Genomic DNA, 12,500 nt, shown 5'->3' on the forward strand with positions numbered 1-12,500 from the left:
AGTATAAACATCAGTATTCACAAACACTCACTCACAAACACACACACACACACACACACACACACACACACACAGGTGTGCTGCAACAGCTGGATCAGCCGGTATTATCACACACAGGCCAGTAAAAGGTGCAGCGGGAGAGACGGATCACACACTGATCCACAGCTCAACACAGACACACACACACACACACACACACACACACTGATCCACAGCTCAACACAGACACACACACAGCCCAGTAAATGGTGCAGCGGGAGAAATGGATCACACACTGATCCACACACACGCACACACACACACTGATCTACAGCAGATCCTCCAGGAACACACATTACAGGCAGATGCTGTGCTCTGATTGGCCAGTCTCACACTCATCTGCATACTCAAACAGCAGTGACTGACAGGGCTGCTTCCTGAGGTGTGATTTAACGTAAAGATGCCATTCAAATCAAAAAGACGCATACATTTAAACGTGTTTATGCAAATGAAGATCTCATTATGCACATTACTGATCAAACAGCAGAGTTACTGCAGGAAATGAGTCCAACGTCCTTATAGAGAGCATCATGCTAAACAGAGAGCAACTGTTTAACATGCTATTGTTAAGTGGGCGGAGTTAGAGAATCGCTCCTGTAATCTGACACTCTATTATTGGTTGAGTGGGCGGAGCTAGAGAGTTGCACCTGTAATCTGACACTCTATTGGTTGAGTGGGCGGAGCTAGAGAGTCGCTCCTGTAATCTGACACTCTATTATTGGTTGAGTGGGCGGAGCTAGAGAGTTGCACCTGTAATCTGACACTCTATTGGTTGAGTGGGCGGAGCTAGAGAGTTGCACCTGTAATCTGACACTCTATTGGTTGAGTGGGTGGAGCTAGAGAGTTGCTGCTGTAATCTGACACTCTATTATTAGTTGAGTGGGCGGAGCTAGAGAGTCGCTGCTGTAATCTGACACTCTATTGGTTGTGTGGGCGGAGCTAGAGAGTTGCTGCTGTAATCTGACACTCTATTGGTTGAGTGGGCGGAGCTAGAGAGTTGCTCCTGTAATCTGACACTCTATTGGTTGAGTGGGCGGAGCTAGAGAGTCGCTCCTGTAATCTGACACTCTATTATTAGTTGAGTGGGTGGAGCTAGAGAGTTGTTCCTGTAATCTGACACTCTATTGGTTGAGTGAGTGTGTGTTATTTTCAGCGCTGCTTCATGGCAGAATCTGAGTTTGTCTGATGTTTGATGAGTTGTGTGTTGACTTCTGCACTGAGCTCGTGACTGTACTGTGTGTCAGTGGTGATGCTGCTGTTCATCTGCTCTTACAGCACAGGAGGATCTGCTGTACTGACATTACTGTGTGTATATGAGGAAAGCTGCTGTTTTCCTGCTGTGTCAGTAGTGTAGCTGCGTCCAGAGAAAGATTGCTGTGTGTGTGTTTCTGAGCGTGATGTGTGCGTGTGCGCATGTTTGTGTGTGTTAAAAATTACTTCAGGCATTCTCTTAGTTTCTGTATGCTTTTAATAGTGTGTGTGTGTGTGTGTGTGTGTGTGTGTGTGTGTGTGTGTGTGTGTGTGTGTGTGTGTGTGTGTGTAGATGTGTAGATGTGCTCTACATCTTAAGGAAATACTCCAGGGCAGATTAATTAAGAACTGAAACAAATCACGAAAGCATTAAACTGTGTGCACGTTTTTGAAGATCTGCAGTCTGACAACACACTACTACACACACACACACACTCCTACACACACACCACACACTCCTACACACACACACACACTCCTACACACACACACACACTCCTACACACACACACACACAGTAAAGCGGCGGGTTGGATCTTGACCTGAATTAAGCATCACAGTGAGTGTGTTTCAGCGGTGTGTGTGGTCCGGGCTGTGCTCCAGAACTCTGTGTGTCCTCCTGAACGGCTGTGTTCTGACCTCGGCCTCCTCCACATGGACTGAGATGTATACTGAGAAGCGCGGCGTCACTGTGGATGATGGAGATACACTGCTGAATCTGCTCTCTGAAGACCCTCATCCACACCGCAGCTCATAACACATCACATCAGTGTGTGTGTGTGTGTGTGTGTGTGTGTGTGTCTGGAGAAGTGTTCTGTTGGGAGCACCAGTGTAATGCTCACTCTGAGCTTCTCTCTCCTGGGTTTTCAACACTTGATGTCTGCTCAAACAGCTGCTGAATGATGAATCTGTGCTCCTGAAGGACCTTGCTTTAACTGAAAGACAGCGCCGACTGAGCAGTATAGAGTCCCCTTCACTATACTGGGGCATTAGGACTCACACAGACCGCAGGTTAGGCGCCCCCTGCTGGCCTCACTAACACCACTTCCAGCAGCAACCTATCTTTCCCATGTGGTGTTCCATCCAGGTACTGACCGGGCGCAGCCCTGCTTAGCTTCAGTGGGCGAGCATGTGAGAGTAGCAGAGAGTGAGCTGCCGGCATTACATCCTGAGAGCCGCCTTCACTAATGCTAACTTCAGACTGAGTGATTTTAGCCCCAATTTTTACTCTCGGACAGGTTTTGAGAAATCACTGACAAATGTGTACAGTGTCTATGCAGTGTCTGTTTGACGTGTCATCTGAGCAACACCATAACTGAAGGAAAGTTGAGGAGAAATTGCTAATTACCTTCCATAGATATTCACATTAGATGTTGTCTATTCTGCTGCTGTCTATTGAAAGGAATGTGTCAATAGAGCCGCCATCTTGGTACAGGGTAGCACTCCTTTGATATGAATGTGGGAGGAAGGTGCAGTGGAGGACTGTGGCCATCCAGAGTCAGAGATATACACACACATACACACATATAGCTATGATCAGGAGTTTCCCCGCTGGTCAGTATGCTAATATTTATTTAAATTAGGGAAATTATAATGTTACATCCCTTTTCTTAGTGCTGCTTTCCTTATGGTCAGTGCAGTAAGAGACAGTGCAGTGAGTTTGCTCGTTACTACACCGTTACACAGTGCTAAAGTCCAGCATCCTCACACTGGCTTCAGTCTTGACTAGTGTGGCTGAATAACTTCTGTGCTGGGAGCCCTGACCAATATGGCGGCGCTATTGACGCATGTTCAGGGTCTGTATGCATTCTCTAGTGTATACATCATTGATTCCCTTCAAAGACAGGTGAACAAAATAAGTACACTCTACCACATTGAAGGCTTCTTTCTCAATATGTCATTAATAACTAAAGATAAACTTCATGACCTGCCGTTGTCTCCATGTCACTTCACTTACTCTGCCTATTCAAGCCAGAGTCCTGCAGGAAAAGTGATTGACAGGTGGGAATTTGTGTGTAACTTCTCTTTATTTATTTATGATTTGGTTATGGGTAAAACTAAGACCATGTGGGTCAGGTAGTTGAAACAGAACAAATAATCAATTCATCTCCGCCTACAACGACGATGCCATCATCCATCGCAATGTTTCACATTAGACATCGTATGATGCCAAATTGGTCGACATCGCCCAACTCTACTTCTCGCGTGTGTTTGGTTGTGAGACGTAGTTTGCAGACCGAGACAAAGGTGTCAGCAATTCTTGCTATTGATAAGTCATGCAGTGTGAAACCCCCTGTCGCTGATCCATCTTGCAGTGTAAACAAAGCAGTGACGAAACGCCAGAGAGTCATGTAGAGTGAAAACACCTATAACACGACTGCTGGGAAACTCCTGCAGTCTGAACTCGCCATAAACCTCTGAAATGAAGCAGATGCAGTTACTGTCAATGCTCAAATCTATTCTGCCTGAAGAAACGAGCTGATCTTCATCACACACTCTGTGAATGTCTGTGTGTTCCCTCTGAAGTGTGCAGTATTTCGACTCCCATTACAGTAAAGGGGGGGGGGGGGGTAATCATGATCAGCAGATGTGTAGAAAGTATGTGTTGAAGCAGCAGATTTTTATTTTGTGCTTGTGTCAGTCTTTTTTGTGGTGTAAACATGGTTTTACATTGAATTTTTGATGCTTTAAGGTATGTTATTCTGAGATAACAACCACTGAGTAACACTGGCTCATCAGGGAACTGAGAATCCCCTTGACTTTCAGTGAATACGCTCGCATCCACATTGATATTAATCTGCTTAGAGCTTAGTGTTAGTGTAATAGGTTTAGTGTTTTCGGCAGTTTGGCGTCATCTAGTGTCTGAAAAATGCGTAAGTTAGTGTATACTCCATCAGCTGTTTCAGTTTCTGTCAGCTTTGTGTTTAATTAAATAACTAATGAACTATTATGAGGGTGGCACGGTGGCGCAGTGGTTAGCACTGGGGCCTCACAGGAAGAAGGTCACTGGTTCGAGTCCCGACTGAGTCAGTTGGTGTGTCTGTGTGGAGTTTGCATGTTCTCCCCGTGTTGGTGTGGGTTTCCTCCGGGTGCTCCGGTTTCCCCCACAGTCCAAACACATGTGCTATAGGGGAATTGATCAACTAAACTGGACGTAGTGTATGAGTGTGTGTGTGAGAATGAGTGTGGATGGGTGTTTCCCAGTATGAGATTGCTGCTGGAAGGGTATCCACTGCGAAAAACATATGCTAGAATAGTTGGCGGTTCATTCCGCTGTCGCAACCCCTTATAAATAAGAGACTAAGCCAAAAGAAAATAAATGAATTACAGCTCAGATCAGATCAGATCAGTGTTTAGTGTGTAGTTGTTGTGTTTAATGTCCAGTATCTGTGTAATAATCAGGATAAAGCACATCCAGACGGTTGTTATCTCAGAATAACCCCTTCAGTCTCCTACAGCAGTGCTGATAAACCTGTGGGCCTTTATTCTGACCCTGCTGGGATCTACTTTATCACTAACATACACTATACGTTTACATTTAGTCAATTATCAGATGCTTGTGTGTGTGTGTGTGTGTGTGTGTGTGTGCGTGCGTGCGTGCATGTGTGTGTGTGTGTTGGAATACAGTATAAAACTAAACCCATCAGCTAGGAGAGACTCTATAAAACGTGTCACTATAATATTGATATTAATGTGTTAATAAAGGAATATGATGATGAATGGGGGCGATTGTAAATAAAGAACAAAATGAGAAAGATATTTAATGAATTTTCAGCCTCTGTTACTATAAGGAAATGTAAGAACGGAGAATTAAATTGAATAGATAATATGTAAAAGAGGTGAAATAAGTTTCATGTGAGAGAATAAATAATTAAGAGAAGAAACCAGTGATAGAGGGAAGATGTGGTGATGGGGTGGGGAACATAATACGCTTGTGCCTCATCCTGCTCCATTTGCAGCCGGCTGCATGTACAGTATTGGCTATTTTAGGTGTGTATGGATAAGTAGATATCTTATTGATCTGCATGAAATGTGTTTGGTTTGAAGAATTGTTTTAACTGTACAGATGAAGTCAGAGTTATCCACCCTCCTGTAGATCTTTCCCCAATTTCTGTTTAACAGAGAGCAGATATTTTCAGCACATCTCTAATCATAATAGTGTTAATAACTCATCTCTAATAACTGATGTCTTTTCTCTTCATCATGATGACAGTAAATAATATTAGACTAGATATTCTTCAAGACACTAGTATTCAGCTTAAAGTCGCATTTAAAGGCTTCACTAGGGTAATTAGGGTAAAGTTAGGGTAATTAGGCAAGTCATTGTATAACAGCGGTTTATTCTGGAGACAATCCAACACTAATATTGCTGAAGGGGGGTAATAATATTGACCTTAAAATGGGTTTAAAACCATTAAAAACAGTTTTATTCTAGCTGAAATAAAACAAATAAGACTTTCTCCAGAAGAAACAATATTATCAGACATACTGTGAACATTTCCTCAATCTGTTCAACATCATTTGAGAACAACATCATTAATTCTGACTTGCGCTGTATGATGTTCTGTTCTAAATGAACTCAGTAAACTCAGATGTTCCTCCTGTCTCTCAGCAGGTAAAGAGGAGTCGGTGGCCACCTTCAAGGGGAACGAGTTCTTCTGCTATGACCTGTCTCTGACGCCCATCCAGAGCAGCACTGACGAGATCACGCTGTCCTTCCGCACGCTGCAGCGCAACGGCCTGATGCTGCACACCGGCAAATCTGCAGACTACGTCAACCTGTCCCTGAAGAGCGGCGCCGTGTGGCTGGTCATCAACCTGGGCTCCGGAGCCTTCGAGGCCCTCGTGGAGCCCGTCAACGGCAAGTTCAACGACAACGCCTGGCACGACGTCAAGGTCACGCGAAACCTGCGCCAGGTAAGAGCTCATCAGTCGTCTTGTTTAGGTTATTGATCATCTATTGATCGGTCACTTTGGGAAGGTTGGCGGGAAATGCTTTTTAGATGTGTCCAAACTCTGACAGCAGCGGATGGATCCTGACAGGACCACGAGTGTGTGTGTGTGTGTATGTGTGTGTATGTGTGTGTGTGTTAGGGATGGGTGATATGAACTTATAATTAAATCTTTGGGGGTTTTTTTTTGGTAATTATTGCAATAACAATAATAATATAAGACAAAACAAATGCTGTGTCTTTTAGAGAAAATGATTGAGTCTCTAGCGCTGCTTCTGGATGCCAGCTATCCTGCAGAGCTCAACCGTATTTAAACACACTGAAGCAGATCATTCAGCTTTCCTGGATCATATAAAACACACAAGCAGGTTACACAAAATGTGCACATCATTACCTCACAGCTCAAATCAGAAAGGGTAAGTGCTGAAACAGCTTAGAAATAAACTGTGCAGGATGGCGGGCAGAGTTTCAGACATCCAGCGAGCACTCACATGCTATTTGTTTCATTCACACTGGACACTAGAGGGCACCCTCATGTATACTCTATACCAGGGGTCTCAAACTCAAATTGGCTGCGGGCCAATCTCGTTGCAGGCTGGAAGGAGGATGTATAGAGAGTGTATACAACTACACTACTGAAGAAAACACATCAGCGATCACTGCAGGACATAAAAGAGGATAAAGAGGACAGAACATACATTATAAATATTAATAATGATAACTGGATCAAACAACTCTGCGTTCACACCAGACGCGAATGAAGCATCAAGTACAAGTGCTTTACATGTTTAGTCAATGCAAAGATGTTAATAGACATCCTGCGGTGCTGTACGCGTGAATGAGGCGGCGCAGAGGACATGAATCAAGTCAATCACACTGCGTGACTTGATCATTTGGGGCATTTGACGCACTTAATGCGTGAGACATTCGCATCTTGTTAACCAATCATCAGCTTGCTCTTATAGGGGCGTGATTATGACGTAGCGCCTGTTGTTGGTGTCCCGAGGGGAAATCCTCCTGCCGACACCGGACAACAGCTCATCAAACTGAAGCGAAGTTGATGCGCAAGTGAACTCAAAATGTATTACGCACGAATAGCACAATCTATTCGCACAAGCCAAACCTGAGTGCCCCATAAGACAGTTCACTTCACTTCAGCGTATCTGTAATTCTCCAGCGCTCTCCACTGTAGAGTGTGTGGAAGCAGCTGAACACAGAAGTTCTGGGAAACTGAAGCGGTGTCAGTCCAGTGTTCAGAGTTTAGTTCAGTTCAGTGTGGGTTAATCCAGCCTGATCTCACGAGAAAATATAAGTATTTTAAGTTTTGTCAGTTTAGTGGCTAATTTCAGTTCAGTCGTATGAACAGTGGTGGAAAGAGTTACTGAAATATCGTACTTAAGTAAAAGTACCATTACCTGCCTAAAAATGTAGTGCAAGTAGAGTAAAAGTACCTGTTGTAAATATGACTCAAAGTATGAGTAAAAAGTAGCCCTTTCAAAAGTACTCAAGAGTAGTGAGTATTACGCTGTAGAAAGCTGATGCGTTTACATGTAATTTGTGGATGTGTGTAAACGTAACATAGTATTGTCCAGCAGGCACACAACATCATAGGACGTTATTATTAGGTTAAATTTAGGTTGTGATGTCAGGTGACCAAAATTCAAGGTCTAGCCAGCATCTAAGGACAATGTTATGTTGATGTCCAATAACAACATCAAATGAAGTTAATATTTGGTTGATTTTACGTTGTTAGAAAGTGACCAAAATCCAATGACGAGCCAACGTCTAAAACAAACGTGATATTGACGTCAAATACTGACATTAATTCCTCAGGTATGGCAACCAAAATCCAACGTCATAGTCATAGTGGTAACGTCCACACAACATTAAGCTGTAACATCATTAGACGTTGATATTTGGTTGGTTTTAGGTTGACATTGGCCTGACGTTGAGTTCTGACGTCAAGCTGATTTTCATTTCCAAACAAAATGCAAAGTCCACAGGGTACAATGTCAATCTGACGTCATGTTGATGTCCTGTGCCTGCTGGCTGTTTAAGCCCATTTCGGTCAGCATACAGTGAACATCCGTCATCTCATCAGTGACATCATCTAAACAGTCTCTGGGTCAATGACTTTAAAGATTTTGGACATCTTCCTGGACACTTTGAATGCTTCCAGTTTGTTGTAATTATATTTCGCCCATGTCCTGAGGTAGTTAATTATGATGAGATTTACCTTCCATGTGTGATTTGATTGGACTCGCAGGACAGATGTTTCTAATAATTGTTCTATCATAGACAAGAAAAATAAAGTAGTGACTGCAGATTTAAGGAAGTAGTGCAGTAAAAGTATTGATACTGCAATAAACATTTACTCAAGGGAAAGTAAAAGTACACATTTATAACACTTCTTCATAAATTACAATTCCTGAGAAAAACTACTCAATTACAGTCATTTGAGTATTCGTAATTCGTTACTTTACACCACTGCGTACGAAATTGTTATGATTTTTAAAAAGGAGGCGTGGTACCTAACCCCACCCCTAAACCCAACCGTCACTGGGGGATGAGCAAATCGTACTAAATTGTACAAATTAGATCGTATGAATCCATACAAATTAGCCACTAAATCAATAAGTTACGACTTGCCGTGAGATTGTGTTGGTTAATCTTCTTTGCTGAGAGTCCAAACATTGAAGAGCAAATCCATCCATGAGCAGCTCCACAAGACCCAAACCAAGCAGGCCAGTGGAGACAGCGGAGGAACAAACTGCACCAATTGACCAAAGTGAAGGAGAGAAACCGGAAGCTAAACCGGGCTCAGTTGGGCACCACCATTCCTCCTCTGAATGAACACATATGACAATATCTTCAGGACATCCTGGGTATTTTATAAGCACATGTTATAGCCTTTATCACTGTAATTAATACTATACAGTTGTCCCTCGCTATAACACGGTTCATGTTTCGCGACCTCACAGTTTTGCAGATAGTTTTTTTGTGCAATTTGACATGCTTTATTTTCAGCACATTGTGTTCTGCGTCCTGATTGGCTATAGACGACTGTCTATCAATCTCCTCCGTATCTCCTGTACAGTACAGATGTGTTGAGCTTGGCAAATTAACACAAATCTTCGATTGCTAGCAGTGTGAGTTTCAACAAGGATGCAAAAAGAGTTGCAACTGTCTGCAGCAGGACCATCATAAAGGGGGTCGCACACCGGATATGCCCAGTGCCATGTATGTTAGAATTGTAAACACAGGTTTATATCAAGGTACACACACCAGCACTGCAAGTCAGCAGCTGTCTGCGGTGTCCAGCTACGACTCAGGACACTGTTCATATTTCTGCCGCACCACAGAGCGATGTCACCTCCGTGAAGTTGGCACCCCATAAAAACAAATAATCCCCAAAACTACGCCATTCGTCTGTGCTACGTTTGTGCTGATTTGTGCCGCAAAAATGGAGGATTGTGCGCATTTTTTTGACCATGTGACATCACTTTCCACCCCATGTTGCTCAAATGACTTCAGATCAGCACAGGTTGTTTGTGCTCGATTTGTGCCGTTAAAACAAATACTGTGTCTGTTGTCCTCGTTTAGATATAAGCAAAATATTTCAGGAGCTGTGACGTCACTCTCCACCCCGTTTCCTCTAAATTGCACCAAACTGGTGTCCTTCGTTTGTGCTGGATTTGTGCTGGTTTGTGCCGTTAAAATAAACTCTTTAATATCTGTTTTTTTTTTAGTTTAGATATAGCCTAATCAAAACCCTTCAGGAGCCGCGACTTTTACAGCCTTAAAACAAAAACAGAACTGTAAAAATAAAGCGCACTACTTCACGGATTACACCTATTGCAGGTTATTTTCAGGCTGTAACCTCATGATTAACGAGGGACCGCTGTATATTTATCTTCATCTTCTGACATTAAACCACATCTGATCAGACAAATGAGTGATTTGAGATTCAGGAAGTAAACGCAGAGTAAATCTGTCAGTAAATCACACTCTAGAGTATTTCACAATAATTAACTGCACACACTGTTTTAAAGTTCAGTATTATAACCATCAGACAAATGTTCATCATGGAGAGAAGTTTTAAAGGTATTATCCCTAGTGTGTGTGCGTTAGGGATGGACAATATGGACTTAAAGAGCCATGTAACCCACCTCCTTCAGTTCAAGTCTACCTCAGAATATTTCCAGAAGATGCTCCATGATGGGCGTGGAGTGCTGCGAGCAGAGGGAGGAGTGGGCGTGGCCAGCAGAGCAGGGAGATGGAGGCGAGCGAACAACAGTCAGTGAGCTCACAAAATGACACACAACAATGAGAGGATCCATGATTTTATAGCTAACGGAGATAAAATGCTATGTTATTCATAATTTCATCTACACATAACCACAATTTATATTATAAAGATCATCGTGTTCATATGAACACTATTGAGCTTATTCTTCAATGTGGAAGTGCGCTCGATTTCACGATTGTTTTAGAACTTCCCATTCAGTCGCCTGTGGGAGAAATGACTAGGACTAATACAAAACGGTCAAACTACTCGCTCTACAAACAAGTGTTAATGACTATATAGACAAAGCAGAAATAATAATAAGATCAGTCTGCAACATCAAGCAGTAGAACCAGCTGTTTTTAACCTCTAATAGTGAATGGAAGTGAATGAGAGCAGAAGTGCCCTAATTCAAGAGCAAGAGAGGGAGTTTGTTTCGCCTCCCTTTCCTGAAATGTATCTTATTTCCCTTTTCCGCCACTTTCCGCCCAGCCTCCGCCACTGAGACTGCAGCTCTGCACAAGACGTTTGGCCAGCGGAGAAATTAAAATGGTCGTGCCCAACTGAGCCTGGTTTTTTTTTCTTCACTTCCGCCTTAGTGAAGTTTTTTTCCCTCTCCGCTGTCGCCACTGGCTTGCATGTTTCGGGATCTGTAGAGCTGCGCATCGTTGGATTTGCTCTGAGCTAAACTGAACCGAACTTAAACACTACAAACGAACTACACTGTTCCTATTTACTGTGACCTATGTGAAGCTGCTTTGACACAATCTACATTGTATAAGCACTATACAAATAAAGGTGAATTGAATTGAATTGAATTTCTAAATGCTGCCTCCTGTGACCTGTCTTCCCCTGAAAATTGTGATGTTTGTGTATGGTCGGGGGGGTCCAATTTCACTATATGGAAGTGTATGTGACAAATAAAGGAATTGAAGTCTCGAGCCAAAAAAAAATCAAATAGCTGCGGTCGCTCGTACGCAGAGAATAAGGTGAATAAAGAGGAGGACTTCTCTACTGCTGAATCCCCTGGTCTGAATGCAGACACGGTGGACAGCAGTGCAGCAGGTCTCCTGCCCTGTCTATTCCCACCATTAGCCCTGCTGGAAATCTGGAGGATTTTAAACCTGTGTGAACACCGCAGCACAGATATAGGCCATGTGTCTGAATGGTAACCAACTCAACTGATAAAAGACAACGTCCGCCATTCTCCAAATCTCATACAGCCCTCTTGACAATAAGCTTGCTGCACACACACAGCTTTGCTCTATCAGCCGTGACAGCATCACAGGGTAAAATATAGAACAAACACCGTGGATCATGGAAACGAACACACACGACTCTTCATGAACGGCTAATACTGTGTGCCGTACAGATGCGGTCTCCCCCAGTCATTTGGTCTCACAGCTGGGCAGGTCTGCCTTGCTTTCAGGAAGCACGTGCTCTCATGAATAATTAAGAAGCAGGGTGTTCTCATAGGATAAGAAAACTCAGTCTATGAATAATAATGAGAAACCGACGCATGATGAGCGCCACGTCACAGAGCTTGATCAGCCCCAAGAATTATTTTAGAGATGATGACATTAGCTCAGGATGAGCCAGTTTTCCCCACAGATAAAGTTGACAGGTGCTAATGCAGTCTAAACTGATGCTCAACACACACACACACACACACACACACACACACACACACACCACACACACACACACACACACGCACACACACACACACACACACGTTAACATCTCAAATAAAGTACCGTCCTGAACCTTTAAAGCATCTGTCAACATGTTCTGGTGTTTATTGTGATGTTGATATTGATGAGGAGATTGATCTGCTTTAATCATTAATATTAGCAGAAGTCAAACTGTGTTATCCTGCCTCAGATAAGATATGACCCATCCCTAATGTGTGTGTGTGTGTGTGTGTGAGAGGACAGTGTTTTCCTCTTGTTAGCGCTGCTCCAGACAGATTC

At 43.2% G+C, this 12,500-nt stretch overlaps 1 protein-coding gene across 9 annotated transcripts in view; it reads left to right on the forward strand.

The window, feature by feature from the left end:
- The window catches only part of nrxn2b (neurexin 2b), a 550,373-nt gene that overhangs the window by 289,479 nt on the left and 248,394 nt on the right, over positions 1–12,500 (forward strand). For 7 of the 9 annotated variants that reach the window (XM_056460822.1, XM_056460831.1, XM_056460830.1 and 4 more), the window contains one exon: positions 5,903–6,207. In XM_056460822.1, coding sequence (XP_056316797.1) covers positions 5,903–6,207 — 305 coding nt within the window. The remainder of the gene's footprint in view (positions 1–5,902; positions 6,208–12,500) is intronic. The other 2 variants (XM_056460823.1, XM_056460828.1) reach the window with 1 other exon arrangement.

Source organism: Danio aesculapii, chromosome 7 (assembly GCF_903798145.1).
Source record: "Danio aesculapii chromosome 7, fDanAes4.1, whole genome shotgun sequence".
Classification (NCBI taxonomy): domain Eukaryota; kingdom Metazoa; phylum Chordata; class Actinopteri; order Cypriniformes; family Danionidae; genus Danio; species Danio aesculapii.